This window comes from Hypomesus nipponensis, chromosome 24, assembly GCF_054491055.1.
Source record: "Hypomesus nipponensis isolate SF chromosome 24, ASM5449105v1, whole genome shotgun sequence".
In the NCBI taxonomy this organism is placed as follows: Eukaryota; Metazoa; Chordata; class Actinopteri; order Osmeriformes; family Osmeridae; genus Hypomesus; species Hypomesus nipponensis.
In genome coordinates, this window is record NC_140384.1 from 4,141,699 (window position 1) to 4,156,623 (window position 14,925).

The following is a 14,925-nucleotide window of genomic DNA, read 5'->3' on the forward strand; positions in this document are numbered from 1 at the left end:
AAAAGCGAGAGTGTTGCTCTCCTCCTCGCCCGAGCCGAGGTCTTTGAAAGGTGAATGGTAATTGCTGAGGGAAGGATTTACCCTGAAGACAGAACAAAAGCTCTCTTTTGTTTCACCAAGGTAACTCTGAACCCTGAGCGGGTACAGCGATGCAGTCATCATATTAGCGAGATATTCAAACTTCAGAAGTCAAAAGAGGGTTTGATATGTGACGTCTGTGTGCAGTAGGCCTGTGTGTGTGTCTCTGTCTACTGGTGGGTGGGTGGGTGTTTATGTCTGTGCATGTTGCCATGTTTGCTTCCATGCTGTGCCTCACTCTCATTAGCACTGGTGTTTCGCGCTGTGGTCATGACATCATGGCGGTGGTATTGGCTTTTAAAGCTCAACCGCAGAGCGCATGAACCGCGTTGGCCTTTAACGGTCTGGATTCTTTCACTGTGACTTCATCATGTGGTAAGCTCAAGGAAACCCCAAACATCTCATTTCTCATTGTTTGACTATCACATTACTGAGGCAACGGATGAGATGAACAGGCTACTGGTGGACATGGGCGTATGCACACGCACATGCACACACACACACACACACACGCACACACACAAACACTTGAAAGCATTTGAATTATTCCATTGGTTGGTGAGTGGTGAGTTCTTGAGGTTTCGAAAGGTACAGTTATGGTAAAGGCAAGAGTTTGCATGATTGGTAATCGACCCGGTGTGAATGTGTGTGTGTGTGTGAATGGGAGAGAATGTGACAGAAGGGCAGCACATACATGAGGTATTGGGAGATAACTCAACTTTTGTGCTCGGCTGTAATTGTTTCGTGACCGGAGCTTTGGCGTCCAAAAACGTTCAAAGAGGTCTGCCTTTCGGATCTTTCAACACCCGTCTTGGTCCACCAAAGCCCTGAACAGCATTGTTTGCGAAGACAACTATCAAAGGCTCTGCAAAAGATTAGGGTGGCCAACTGTTCCCTCTGTGGCTTCCTGTTTTGCTGCAGGAATTCTCGGTGTGAATCGCTGAAGGCCACCACCGCCCCATGTTGACGAAGTTAACCCTTTCCCAGCTGTGCAGGATATCTCGCCGGTCTATCCAATTCAAGGAAGGGATAAATGTGCTTGTTTTGCGTGCGTCTCTTAGACGGAGTTATGCAAAGTGCTGTTCGCAGAACACCATGAGAAAGTAGCGAAAAACGGCTTCTTTGAAATGCATTAGTGACCCTCTCTGATTCTCGGAGACAGTGCCGCATGACGGCGCCACTGTAGTTATCGGTCAGGTGGCTGGATTATATTTTCAAGAAGCCCCCTGTGGGTCTCTCTTCTCTACCCCCCCTCTTTTCATCCGTTGTCCTTCTTAGTTGCTGTAAGTGGAGTATTAAGGGAAAGACAACACCGGGGGTGTGTGTGTGCGTTTGTGTGTGTGTGTGTGTGTATGTGTGCAAATGTGGTAGTGCGTGCCATAGAGTGCTGCTTGACCCTATTCCCTCCCAGCATTTAGCTGCACACCCATCCCTCCATCTATCAATCTATCCACCCATCCAACTATCCATCCATCCATCCATCCATCCACCCATCTATCCTTCAATCCATCCATCCATCCAAGATTATTTTCCCCTCTGTCCCTTCACTGCACACCGGTCCTCTTCTCAGCTCACTTGTTTAGTTCTGTCTCTTCTTTCCTTCCCCCATCAATCCTACAGTCATCACTACTCCTTTCTATCAGTCTCCCTCCCTCCCACTCTGCTTCACCCCCTCCATTTTTGTCTGCTCTCTTTCCCCCTCCATCAGAATTGCAAATGGCAGCGGCGCACACTGCCAGAGGAGCTCTTCAATGTCATTAGACCTGAACCCCGTGGATGAAGCAGAGGAGAGGGGCAGAAAAAGAAACTACAGATCGATAACTCCCCTCACCCTCTGGGGTTTTTCACCTCACTTTAGATTTACACGTTACTGAGAAACATAGTCTCTCCTGTATGTGTTGGCTGACACACTAAGCCATGCACAAACATGTCCAGTTCAACTATGTCAATCAAAACCACTTTGGTTGTAGCAAAAATGTAGCTTTGGACACACAGCAAGCCCAGCACAAAGAGAATGTTGTTTTGTTTGTTTGAGGAGTGCAATGCTTCCCAAACCAGGTTAGGCCAGAAAAAAAAGATGCAGTTTGTGACAACTTCATCGTTTCCAGATGAAACTCAAACTACATCCAAGCAGGTCATAATAGCCAACACGTCATTGTTAACAATGACTTAATGTTCCTCACTGTGTGATAGGATCTCCGGATCCAGAAATGTATGTATGTGTGTGTATGTGTGTGTGGTGTTTGAGTGTGTGTGTGTTTGCGTGTGTGTGTTTGTGTGTGTGTGCGTGTGTGTGTTTGGGTGTGTGTGTTTGCGTGTGCGTGTGTGTGTTTGGGTGTGTGTATATTCTGGGTGGTTGGTTTACAGAGTTGGCATGTAAGACCAGCTACAGTGAGCTGTAATAAACCTGATACCACCCTTATCAGAGACATAGTCCATTATAAATGCCACAGCCACTCGTGTGTGTAGTATTTACGACTCCACACTGTAAAGAGTGTATGTGTGGGGGAGAGAGAGAGCGAGAGAGAGAGAGAGAGACAGAGAGAGGAAGAGGGGGTAAAAAAAGAGACAAATATATGAGAGGGGAGGATGCATTGGGTTTGTTGGGGGCTGTGTGTGTATGTGTGTACGTGCGTGTGCATGTCTGTGTTTGTGTCAGGCACACTGTCAGAGATCCTGTTGCCTCCTCGTTGAACGTGCCAAGCACTCTCCCACAACAAATAGACTTCCACTTTGAAACCGTCCAGATCGCCTTTCTGCAGGATTAGTATATGTGTACAAAGCTAAGCTACCTTTGATACACACTATTTCCCTTCACTGTTACTGAAAACCTCTCACTGAGTGGAATTAAACTCACTGAAAGTAAATCAATGTCTTTTCCCTCAGTCAGCAAGAGAGAGGTATTTAATTCAGCGTAAAAAAAAATTACTGTAGTCAAATTTGAGTGTGTTCGGTTTTCTGTGCGTGACTAATTGATGTTACCAGCAAAATAACGCCTGAACACGGCATACAACCCTGGAACCCCCTGGAACACCTAGCAACCCTGGAACACCTAGCCACCCTGGAACACCTAGCAACCCTGGAACACCTAGCCACCCTGGAACACCTAGCCACCCTGGAACACCTAGCAACCCTGGAACACCTAGCAACCCTGGAACACCTAGCCACCCTGGAACACCTAGCCACCCTGGAACACCTAGCAACCCTGGAACACCTAGCCACCCTGGAACACCTAGCCACCCTGGAACACCTAGCCACCCTGGAACACCTAGCCACCCTGGAACATCTAGCCACCCTGGAGCATCTAGCAAACCTTGGTTTCTCTCTGTCTGTGCAATGACAACACCAGTCGCTTTCGTTGTAACATCCAAACGATTCCTTTGTATGTGAGGTGTAAGGTGGGTGTAAGGTAAAGGGAAGCTGAAGGGAAGTTGTGATGACATCTGATGCTGGCTGTGGACGAGAACTTGGGACTTACTTTTGTGTCAGCTTTAATGATGCTGTTGATCCTAAAACGCGATGTTACGGTGTCATAATGACTAGACTGAAGGTGCAGGATTAAAGAGACTTAGCCAAATACACTAAGAAGGGTTCGCTGCACTTGTCAAGCATCTGTGTGTGTGTGTGTGTGTGTGTGAGCACACCTTAGCTGTTTGAAGCTTTGTCCGTGTAAATGTGGATCTATAAAGACTGCACTGTTCTGACAGCACAGTGTAGTGTGCTGTGGAGCACTATGCCTGTCTAGGAACTCTCATTCTTACAAGAACAAGACATGCTCTACGTCGTGTAACGTCTGGCTCCCATACATCCCCTCAGCCTGCCAAGCCCGGCACCAGCTCAGGGCTTTGACAAGTCATTTGTTCAGTCTGTTGTGGCTCGCTGCCCCCCAGTGAGAATGACTCTCACTCTGAGGCTAGACCAGAGCACTCCAAGACCACATTTCCCTCTGCTAAGTCCATCACATAATCAGACAGTGGGGGTGGAGAGATATGAGCCAACTGTGGTTCCCCTAAGACTGTGTTAGTTCTACTGTGTCTTGTAAAGCCGCACATTCTATAAATGGTGGTCAATTCAATGGATCTTTAATGCTACTGAAAATGTCAATATTCAATGTATACTTTGATGGTACTCGACAGACACTCAACGAATCTCATATGTCAAGGATGAATCCTTGTTTTCTTGTAAATGCTTGTGTATAGATAGTTGTATGTGTTTAAGGCATTCCCACTGCTGCGTTGTATCGAAAAGGAGCTTTGCTATGGCCACATCATTAAGTGATGGGGATCTATTGCCACCTAGTGGTACAACAATGCTTTATTTTCCCCAGAAACAAGTAAACAAGACAGAAATGTGACATTAAGCCATACGCCTGCTCAGCATATTTGACCAAAACAAAAGCTCTTTTGATGAAAATGCCATGGCTTGGTCCATAATCATGGCTTGTCTTCATAATTGCTTGGGAAAACTGTGAAAACCATTTTGGCACCCCACCATCTTCCACCATCAATGTTTTCAAGGCAATCATGGCATGTGTAAAGGAACCACTCCGAGTGCTTTGAGGGGCCTAAATTGAACCAAAAATGACCACTACCATCACAAAATAATTGTATTACCCAAAGTAGATACTGATCTGTTTTAACATCCAGGAATACATAGCAGCGGCGGTTGTGCCCTCGCCGTCCACTTTGACCCTGTGGGGTTCTGTCCTCTCTGGGGGGAACAGTCTCTCTGGTCTGGGGGCTGGGAGCTCCAGCAGGTGTGGGGGTCATCACTGCTGGCCTGCTTCGAGTTGCTACAATCCTGGGTAGTGAGATGGGAGGCACATTTCTTGACGACAGTTTTGGAATGACTGCGTGTTTTTTTTTGTTTTTTTACGGAATTACAGCATGGTTTTGGCATTTGTCAATTACAGCTAAGGTCCAAAATGTCTCATATGTTACAAACAGCCCTGTAGGGAATGGGAGTTAAGCAATGCTCCCTCCTTCAGACCATCTGGAGGCTGTCTGTCAACACAAACCCTGACGATAGTTTCTGACCCACCTCATATTCTTCCACAGTACCAGCTCCTTCCTCCTTGTAAAAGATGACTTAGTGCAGAAAGAACAAACATTCAAAACAAATCTGCCCCTGCATCAATTTAAGTCTAGGGGTGCAATATGTTGTATGAAATGTCTCTCTGGGTCCATTTTACATGAATATGTATCGTTCGTCTAAATTGATCATGTAAATCCAAACGTCATTTGAATACTTAAAAATTCAAGTACTCACTTCATTATCTCGACCATGAACTCTTACTTTGCTTACAACCTAATGAAACCCCACAGCAATCCAACATTTTGAAGGCGAATCTGAACGCAGGCAAATAGCCAACTAGGGTGACTTCGAATGATTGACGGGTATGATTAGAAAGTATTGTCTCTGTTTGGCATGTGAAGGGTTACTTTAAGTGAAGACACGAACTGCGCCTGCCCAGACTTTCAATTGAACATCACAGATCACACCCACATCCGAGCCGGTGTTGTGAATTTATGGTGCAAGTCTGAAGAATGGGTATACATCAAGAGACGTTCAATGATTTAAACATAAATTTCGAGGCATTAAATGAAAATGGCAGTTTCTCAAGTGGTGACATAATGACCGGTGAGATATCTTTCGTAATTACGAAAATAACAAAGATTAGGTCCATTACGATATCACCAAAGGGGAGAGCCCTTGTTCTTTGGATGAAACGTAAGCGCTCCCGTCGGACGATAACTGAAAAAACCTATTCAGCAGAAGTGGATTTTTTCGATTTTTGCGCAGTGGTGTTGGAGGAAAACCCAGGTCGGTTAAGTAAACTGTATTAATTAACTTGTTAGACTACAACTTAATTTACAGCAACTCAACTAACCTAAGCAACGATTGTGTTCAATTAACAGAGGATGGCCCCACTATACTCCAACCAGGAACGCATGTCTACCCCTTCACATTCAAGCTACCAGAAGGGTATGTGTATCAATGAGACCTGGGTTTCTCAAAATATTTTGGACAACATACCCGTTTAGAAAAATTAAATTAAATCGCAAACGCAATCTTATTAAATCATTGGTAATTATGATGCTTTTGTGGAGTTGTCTAGGCCTATGGGGGAAGGGCAATGACGAACGTTTGCTAAATCGGTATCCGAATCAGAAATATACGAATAAAATTTTTAATGGCCTTTTCCCACAAAATAATGGATGAGGGGTGGGAATTTTAGATTCTTAATTTCTTATTTAAAGATTCACACGTTTTATGTAGACTGTGATTCTAGAACGCTATCTCCCACTTCGCTGTGAATGTTCTTCGGTCACAGAATAGCTCGATCAGCTCGGCCTGGTTTGAGATACAGACGCACCTTTTCCCCTCCCAACGCCGTTGATTTCGGTTGACCTCCGGCCATGTGGTCCTGACCCTAAGTTTTGAAACCACCGACATACATTATTTTTTTGTCTTGTGTGTTTCAACAGCCTTGATTGCAATTGCGGTATTTTGAAACAGTTTAAGGCAAAGACACGTGGTATTTAGAACAATTGATTCTAGATCACTCCTATTGATCAATGAATAATTTTCTGTCCCCGCAGCAACTTCCCCTCCACATTCCATGGGATCCATGGACGTGTGGTCTACTCCCTGAAGGTTGACATACGACGCCCATGGCATCTTGTCAAGGAGTTTGAAGTGGAATTTAACTATGCAAATCACATTGATGCCAACCACCCAAAGCTTCTGGTAGGATGTCTGCACAGTATCTGTCTGATTTGTAATACACCTGGATTCATCCATTTCATCATGCTAACTTGCGTAATGTTTCGTCATTCATACATCGAAACGCAAAAGTCCCATTTAGTGTTGTGCAGTGACGCTTGTTAATTGAGATGTTACTGATTGTTATGCATGTTTACGTGACTATGGTTTGTAGCATCCTCTTTCATGCTCAGAAGAAACGATGGTGTGTTGTCTATGGTGTGCCTCGGGACCCATCGCGATGACTGCACGCCTTGACAGGAAGGGCTATGTCCCAGGTACAGTTGAACAACCTCCTCACAATAAATTCAATATGTGTAGGAAACAAACGTACACACTCCTGTTGAGGGGAAATCAAGCCTTGAATTAGAACATGCTGAGATCGTGTGGATACTAATTGCATTTTCACTTCAGGGGAAACCATTAAAGTCATGTGTGAGTTTAGCAACGCTTCAACGAGGAACGCCACACCAACTGCATCACTTATGCAGCACGAGAAGTATTCCACTTTGGCTGGATCCAGAAAGATGGATAACAAATCTCTGGACTTGGCAACAGGAGAGCTTGTGAAGGGTGGGAACCTGCAGGCCTACAGTGAAATGACGCTGACCATCCCTGATACAACCTTTCTCTCCGTCTCCAACTGTTCCATCATCGAGGTGGTCTACACGGTGCTGGTAGGTATCAGTATGAGATGCAGTTTACTTGCAATTTTCAAAAGTTTTGAGTTCTATTCCTCGTTAAGGTTTCATGCATGCACATGAAGATTTGGTCAGTCAGGATCATTACAAGCGCTATGATCAGGACAACTATTTACTTAAATAAAGCAGATTCAGGGCTTTTTTTTTGACAACTCTACTCTTCTACTCCTTCGTTCTCCTTGCAGGTGACTCTGTCTATCAACTGGTCCTCTGACGTCTCGGTAAGCGTCCCCATTGTGATATGTGATATTCCGGTTGATTCACCAGACACTGACGACTTTGAAGACTGTGTGTGAGTAGGATACGTGGCAGAAACCAAATCAAGGTCATGATAAAACAGCCTTTTTTGGTGCAGTATTTATTAGTTTACTTCCAGAAAGCAACACTTATGTATTTATTATTATTATTTATTATTATTGTTTATTACTAAATATTATAGAATATTTCAAATTTCTTCTTGTTTTTGTCTGTATTGTGAAGTGTTATAGACCTGTACTCAGTATTAGCAAAGAGTACAGAAGCACATATACGTTTTTTGGTATTAGATATACAGTTTTGTTACCAATATAGACATTACTCTATTTGTGGTTAATTCCATAGCATTGTGTTTCATTGTTTGAGTTTATGCATGGTCATTGACATTGTTGTTGCTAATAACAACATATTGTTGAAATTATACGGTATGCTAATGTAGCCGGTATGTGGTGAAACTCACTCCTCAAGTATGTAACAGGCCACCCGCGTGGACGAATGGCTAGCTTTTCGTTGGCGTAGTTGGTAGTGGTGGCGCTTGGGAAGTCAGAGGTGGTGAGATCGACTCCTGGTCGGAGCGAACAGTGCCTCTGACGGAACTTGCAAGACCACGTCTGTTACACTATCACATATCATAGGATGTGTCAGATATTTGGGTAATATTAGATGGTTTTATAGTAGAATTTTAGAGTAGAATTATGGATTGCTTGATTGGGACATTTTTGTCGAATGGCTGTAATTTTGTTTCAATGGTAAACACTCCTGGTTTATTATGCTATACTTGAATCTCACTGATATTGTGTTCAGTGGGGATAAACTATTCATTGCAATACAATTTTAACAGCTGATGTTAGAGATATGCTGCTTTTTGTAGTAACATTTTTACCATGTCTGCCTCGGATATTTTGTATTTATTTATTCGAAGCTACCTCAAACTCAAGTGTTCCTTAAGCTGAAGTTTTCCTGGATGCCCATTTTGAAGTTAATGAGACATCCTACAGGGACATTTACAGCGGGGGCACTCAATAAGTTACAAATGATAATAAAATGTGTCACAACGTAGTTTATGTAGTATGAAATGTCATTGAGATGTTTACTCACTTTATCAATAAATAAAATGGGCTTACGTCAGTAACCTGTTCATGTTTCCTGACATCTTTTTGAATGTTCCAATATCCCTGCCTGTGTCGTAAGGTAAGTCCATTAGGTCCATAATCAGCCCCATCTCAAATCAAATGTAGAATAAAAACCCATTCAGCCAAACTGGATGTCCTTTTCAATCTCAGCATGGAAAATAGTAGTTGATGAAAGTTTTTTTCGCTAAATGAACTACTGTGAACAACAGTGACTGGCAATTCAGTATGCTACTTCAACAAGGGACACATGTTTATCTCTTTACATCCCAACTACCACAAGGGTATGCTGAAGGAACTCCTCTTCATTCCATGGGGTCCATCGCTGTGCAGTCTACTCTCTGAAGAATGAAATACTGACCAACCCATATAGCCAAGCAGATTTTGAACTTAATTAGTGCCTCATAGAAATGCGGTTGCCTCCTTGTTGAGAATGTCATGTGTGTGAAGTCGAGCTACCTTTGATAAACTATTTTCCATTACTGTTACAGAAAACCTCAGATGGCTGAGCGGTTAAGGAATCGGGCTATTAATCAGAAGGTTGCTGGTTCGATTCCGGCTGTGCTAAATGAGTTGTGTCCTTGGGCAAGGCGCTTCATCCTACTTGCCTCAGGGGTAATGTCCCTGTACTTACTGTAAGTTGCTCTGGATAAGAGCGTCTCCTAAATGACTAAATGTAAAACCTCTCACTGAGGTATATTTGCGATGGGTTGAGGATTCTGTTGTGCCTAATACACACGTTGCGGTGTCATATCAGATTAAAATGTGCAGGATTAAAGAAATGGGCCAACACTGGGAAGAGTACAGGGCACTTGTCAAGTGTGGGTGCGCATGCCTGCTGCTTGAAGGCTTTGTGGAAGATTGCAAGGTGCCATGTTATCACAGTGGCTGTCTAGGAACTCTCATTCTTACAAGAACAAGACATGCTCTACGTCGTGTAACGTCTGGCTCCCATACATCCCCTCAGCCTGCCAAGCCCGGCACCAGCTCAGGGCTTTGACAAGTCATTTGTTCAGTCTGTTGTGGCTCGCTGCCCCCCAGTGAGAATGACTCTCACTCTGAGGCTAGACCAGAGCACTCCAAGACCACATTTCCCTCTGCTAAGTCCATCACATAATCAGACAGTGGGGGTGGAGAGATATGAGCCAACTGTGGTTCCCCTAAGACTGTGTTAGTTGTCTTGTAGAGCCCCAAATTCAATATGTCCCATTAAACTGATAAAAAATTCTACTGAATATTTTAATATTCAGCGTATACTTCAAATGGACTCAAATAATCTGATATTTCAAGTATGAATCCTTGTTTTCTTGGCCATGCTTATGTGTAGTGTGCTGTATGTATTCAAAGCATCCCCACTTTTGCCTTCCAAGTATTAAAATGGAGATAGCCGCCACAGAATTGAGTGATGGGGGCTTAGTGCCACCTTGTGGTGTGACGACCCTTTATAACTGGAAAAAGGTTTGGCACACCACCATCTTCCACCATCAATGCTTTCAAGGCAATAATGGCATTTGTAAAGGAACCACTCCAAGTGCTTTAAGGGGCCTCAATCAAACCAGAAACAACCACTACCTCCACAAAAATATTGTCTTAGATAAAAGTAGATAATTACAAGAATTTCACTGTTGTTTTCTATCAATATGTGCGCCATCAGCTGATGAATTAACCAGTAAAAAAAGAGAGATCAGAGCAGACTATTTTATTTACGGCAAAGATACACTGGGGATGCCAAAACAGTCAAAACCATCCCTGAGACCATCAAAACAAACCAAGAGAACATTTAACAAAAACCAAGGGGAGCAACATGGCTTTAGATCCAGCATCTTGAGAAACAGCATCAGTCCTCCAATCTCCTGTGGCGCAGGCGGGCTGAGTGGCTGGATCTAGAGAGGTGGTTGGCCATGAGACGAGGCAGACCCATCCTTCTAATTGGCCGAGCATGGACCATAGAGCGATGGGTGCGTGACCCCGGGCGAAAGTGGGAGCGGGTTTGAGAAGCGGCGGAGGCTGTGGCTCTCCCCAGTGGCCGGGAGTACGTACTGCGGCCGGCCGGCCTTGTGTTGGAGGAGGGGCGGGAAGAGGGGGAGGGGGCGATGGAAGGAGTGTTTGTGGAGGAAGGGCTGCTGGCAGTGGCAAAGCGTTCGGCAGCCCCGGCCATGCGCTCCAGGCTGGAGCACATGGCAGACAGGAAGGGGATCAGGCGTCGGACCATCCTGTTGTGGCTGCTGACCATGCGTCTGACACTCATCAGGAGGACCCCGAACCGGAGCAGACGGCGGCGGTTGTGCCCTCGCCGTCCGCTTTGACCCTGTGGGGTTCTGTCCTCTCTGGGGGGAACAGTCTCTCTGGTCTGGGGGCTGGGAGCTCCAGCAGGTGTGGGGGTCATCACTGCTGGCCTGCTTCGAGTTGCTACAATCCTGGGTAGTGAGATGGGAGATACTTGCCAACCAAATATATAGCCTACATAACTGTTTTGTCTGAAAGTGACTTGACAAGAAAACGTCAAATGTAATACATTCATCAACTTAACGTTGCGAGATCCCTTAGTACCCCCAGGAGAAAATGAGTTGGTTGAAATTGACAAGATTATGGACATATGTCCGTGCATATGCACGTGGTAAACATCAATGGCTAGGTTGCCAAATGGACATCAAGACTTACACTTTGATACACGCTGAATTTGGGAGTAGAGAGGAAAGGTGATGGGGACTGCAACGTCTCCGTTTACCAGCTTCGTACGTCTTAACCCAAGAAGTTGAGAACTGAAAAATACAACTCATTAAGATAGCGGCAGGCCATGCAACAAACGTTTTTAAATTAGTTGTGTTTCTTGACTATGACCACACATTTTGATTAACCAAATGAAATCCCACAGCGATCCAACATTTGTAATGCGAATCTGGATGAGGCAGGTAGATGTAGAATGTATGATTGACGGTTATTATCAGAAATGTTTAAATGTTGACCTGTTTGGTAGACAAAGGGTTAAGGATGAAGATACGAACGACGCGTGCGCACACTCTCAATTGACCATCCTACCACCAAGCCGGCCTCCTAAGTGGTGAATGTGGATAGTGCAAGTCTGAAGAATGGGGACGTTCACTGATTTTAACATAAAGTTTAATGCATTAAATGAAAATGCTAGTTTCTCGAGCGGGGATTGTATGACCGGTGAAATATCCTTCGTACTGTCGAAGATAACAAAGCTTAGGTCTATAGAAATATCCTTAAATGGGAAAGCCCATGTTTTTTGGAGAACATGTACGGGTAGCCTTCGGAGGCGCAAGATAAAAAAATATTCAGCAGATAAGGATTTATTCCATTTCAGAGCGGTGGTGTTGGAGGAAAACGCAGGTGGGTTAAGTACATTTAATTAAGTAACTTGTTGGATTCTAACTTAATTTACTGCAACTCAACAAACCAATGGTTGTGTTAAATTTCAGCAATTGGCCCCACAATACTTCAACCAGGAGCCCATGTCTACCCCTTCACATGCCATCTACCAGAAGGGTATGTGTATCAATGAGACCTGGGTTTCTCAAAATATTTTGGACAACGAAATGATTGAGATAAAATACAATTGCGAACCAAACCTTATAAACCAATGGTAGCATTTGACCTTTTGTTGTAGCCCGTGTGTGTATGGGGGGAAGGGTAAAAACAATTGCAAAACATTCGAACGTAGGCCTACTTTTTAATAGTTTTTTGTCGGCTATTACACAGATTACTCTGATGTGGGAGTTTTGCATTATCGTTTTGCTTTGTTTTTACGTAAGATTTCCACATTTTGGGTAGACTGTGAATCAGGAACCAACTCCCCTTGCATTACCATGAATATTTCCATCGCGGTCGGCTATTGCTCAGTCAGCTGTTTTTTTCCCCCTTTCTTCTCGGCTTGTTTGTGATATCTTCTCCCAAACCCAATTTTATTTCAGCAGACTGCATGGGTTTACAGAGTTTGGAAACCAGTTCCGTAGATTAATTGGTATTTTAACAGCTTTGTTTTGCAATTGCAATGTTTTTTTACATAGGCTTATTTAAGACAGACACAATTGGTATACAAAAATCTATATAGATCACTCCCAGTAATCCATGAATAATTTTCTGTCCCCGCAGCAACTTCCCCTCCACATTCCATGGGATCCATGGACGTGTGGTCTACTCCCTGAAGGTTGAGATACGACGACCATGGCATCTTGTCAAGGAGTTTCAGGTGGAATTTAACTATGCAAATCACATTGATGCCAACCAGCCAAAGCTTCTGGTAAGACTGAGGGTTACCTGTAATACCCCTGTATTCAAATTTTGTATTACGCCTTACATGCATTAAAACGTAAAATTCACATGTGTTATCCATCATCCATGTCTGTGACTGTGTGGTTTGTAGGCACCTCTGTCAGGCTCAGTGGACAAGATGGTTTGCTGTCTATGGTGTGCGTCTGGCCCAGTCGAAATGACTGTGCGCATTGACAGGGATGGATTTGTCCCAGGTACAGTTTTAACAAACACCTCGCTGCCATTGAGTCGACATTCGTAGGATGTACACACATGTAGTGTAAGAGAATGTGGATACTCATTTTCTGTTCACTCCAGGGGAAACCATCACCATCATGTGTGAGTTTAGCAACGCTTCAACAAGGGATGCCACACCAACCGCATCACTTACCCAGCACCAGAAGTATTCCACTTTGACTCGATCCAAAAAGAAAATAGATCTCAAAACTCTGGATTCAGTAACAGGAAAACCTGTGAAGAGTGGGACCCTGCAGGCCTACAGTGAAATGTCGCTGAAAATCCCCGATACATCTCTCTCCATCTCCAACTGTTCCATCATCGAGGTGGTTTACACTGTGCTGGTAAGTGTTAGTCTGAAATGAATGCAGATTAGTTGTCATTTTCTGAAGCTTTGTGGTGTAGGACTTCTATTCCTAAACTCAGGACAGCTATTTCCTTAAAGGGAGCAGATTCGGGGCTTTTTTCGACAGCTGTACTCATACTCTTCCTTTCTCCTTGCAGGTGACTCTGTCTATTGACTGGTCCACTGACATCTCGGTAACTCTCCCCATTGTGATGTGTGATGTTCCTGTTCACACACCACCAGACACTGTTGTTTATCAAAACTAGAGGACCTCGACTAATTTTGATGTTTTTAATTATAAGATGTGTGTGCGAGAGAGTAGGAAATAGACCAGAAAGCTAGTGTAGATTCCTCATCTTTTTGTCCCTACCAGTATTAGTTTAGCAGTGTAGTCATTACTAAATATTGGTGCATAATTAATAATAATAAAAAAGTTCCAAATGGCTTATAAATTATGACATGATATGCTGTCACATATTATCCATTATTTATGTCAGATGGTTTTATTTTAGAGTAGAATTAAATATTGTCATGTAGTCAAAAATCAGTAATGTTATTTCAATGTTGTCAACACTCCTGGTTTACACCTGGTTACACTTGAACGTCACTGGTATCGTGTTCCGTGAAGAAAACTCTTCATTCCAATACACTTTTAACAGCTGATGTAAGATATGCCGCTTGCGGTAATGTTACCATGTGTGTATGTCAGATGTTTTGTATTTAGTTATTTATTTATTTATTCAAAGCTACCTCAAAAACTGAAGTGTTCTTTAAACTGAAGTTTTCCTGGATATCCATTTTTAAGTTGATAAAACATTCTACAGGGAAACGTACAGTGGTGTGTCCGTTTGAAATGTCAGAGATGTTTTACTCAATTTATCAATAAATCAAATGGTCTTAAACCACAATAACTTTTTATGCTTCCTGAATTCTTTTGAATGTGAGTTCCAATATAACTGCTAGTGTGTATAAATAAAGGTAGCCTACCGAAGATGGTGTTTCTGTTGGACTTCCTAAGGGACTGGGCATCCAACACGGATAGATTAAAGGAGGGATTGCCCAACTAACAACCAAATAGTTTGAATCAGAAAATAATGCAATAATTATGGATGATGTGCTTGCTAGATAACTAACAGCA

The 14,925-nt window shown here is 43.5% G+C and overlaps 3 protein-coding genes and 1 long non-coding RNA gene across 4 annotated transcripts; 2 read left to right on the plus strand and 2 right to left on the minus strand.

Annotated features, from left to right (window-relative positions):
* Nucleotides 1–4,110: 4,110 nt before the first annotated feature.
* Nucleotides 4,111–5,417, minus strand: LOC146232782 (uncharacterized). The gene is made up of 3 exons (XR_014742319.1): nt 5,347–5,417; nt 5,119–5,165; nt 4,111–4,878 (listed from the first exon to the last, which is right to left on the minus strand). It is a non-coding gene; the product is annotated as an uncharacterized LOC146232782 (long non-coding RNA).
* Nucleotides 5,418–5,562: 145 nt separating this feature from the next.
* LOC146232783 (arrestin domain-containing protein 3-like) lies at nt 5,563–8,913 on the plus strand. Its single transcript, XM_084690633.1, has 6 exons — nt 5,563–5,901; nt 5,997–6,063; nt 6,681–6,828; nt 7,019–7,121; nt 7,258–7,520; nt 7,730–8,913. The coding sequence occupies exons 1-6, from the start codon at nt 5,625–5,627 to the stop codon at nt 7,838–7,840; spliced, it is 969 nt and encodes a 322-aa protein (XP_084546759.1). The 5' UTR covers nt 5,563–5,624; the 3' UTR covers nt 7,841–8,913.
* Nucleotides 8,914–10,613: 1,700 nt separating this feature from the next.
* LOC146232784 (uncharacterized) lies at nt 10,614–12,044 on the minus strand. Its single transcript, XM_084690012.1, has 4 exons — nt 12,033–12,044; nt 11,896–11,964; nt 11,591–11,691; nt 10,614–11,346 (listed from the first exon to the last, which is right to left on the minus strand). Exons 1-4 carry the CDS (start codon nt 12,042–12,044, stop codon nt 10,767–10,769), a joined length of 762 nt encoding a protein of 253 aa, XP_084546138.1. The 3' UTR covers nt 10,614–10,766.
* On the plus strand, nt 12,045–14,682 carry LOC146232785 (arrestin domain-containing protein 3-like). Its single transcript, XM_084690534.1, has 6 exons — nt 12,045–12,283; nt 12,373–12,439; nt 13,046–13,193; nt 13,317–13,419; nt 13,523–13,785; nt 13,946–14,682. The coding sequence occupies exons 1-6, from the start codon at nt 12,094–12,096 to the stop codon at nt 14,051–14,053; spliced, it is 879 nt and encodes a 292-aa protein (XP_084546660.1). The 5' UTR covers nt 12,045–12,093; the 3' UTR covers nt 14,054–14,682.
* Nucleotides 14,683–14,925: the final 243 nt, after the last annotated feature.

What these genes read in the sequence shown, in the direction of transcription:
- LOC146232785 (XM_084690534.1), top strand. Translation starts at nt 12,094, where the DNA reads ATGACCGGTGAAATATCCTTCGTACTGTCGAAGATAACAAAGCTTAGG. An exon ending in GGTGTTGGAGGAAAACGCAG is followed by an intron (nt 12,284 to 12,372) that starts GTGGGTTAAGTA and finishes GTTAAATTTCAG; the next exon opens with CAATTGGCCCCACAATACTT. An exon ending in CCAACCAGCCAAAGCTTCTG is followed by an intron (nt 13,194 to 13,316) that starts GTAAGACTGAGG and finishes TGTGGTTTGTAG; the next exon opens with GCACCTCTGTCAGGCTCAGT.
- LOC146232783 (XM_084690633.1), top strand. Translation starts at nt 5,625, where the DNA reads ATGGGTATACATCAAGAGACGTTCAATGATTTAAACATAAATTTCGAG. An exon ending in CAGGAAGGGCTATGTCCCAG is followed by an intron (nt 7,122 to 7,257) that starts GTACAGTTGAAC and finishes TTTTCACTTCAG; the next exon opens with GGGAAACCATTAAAGTCATG. An exon ending in AGGTGGTCTACACGGTGCTG is followed by an intron (nt 7,521 to 7,729) that starts GTAGGTATCAGT and finishes TTCTCCTTGCAG; the next exon opens with GTGACTCTGTCTATCAACTG.
- LOC146232784 (XM_084690012.1), bottom strand. An exon ending in ACCCTTTGTCTACCAAACAG is followed by an intron (nt 11,692 to 11,895) that starts GTCAACATTTAA and finishes TGTATTTTTCAG; the next exon opens with TTCTCAACTTCTTGGGTTAA. An exon ending in AATTCAGCGTGTATCAAAGT is followed by an intron (nt 11,347 to 11,590) that starts GTAAGTCTTGAT and finishes CTCACTACCCAG; the next exon opens with GATTGTAGCAACTCGAAGCA.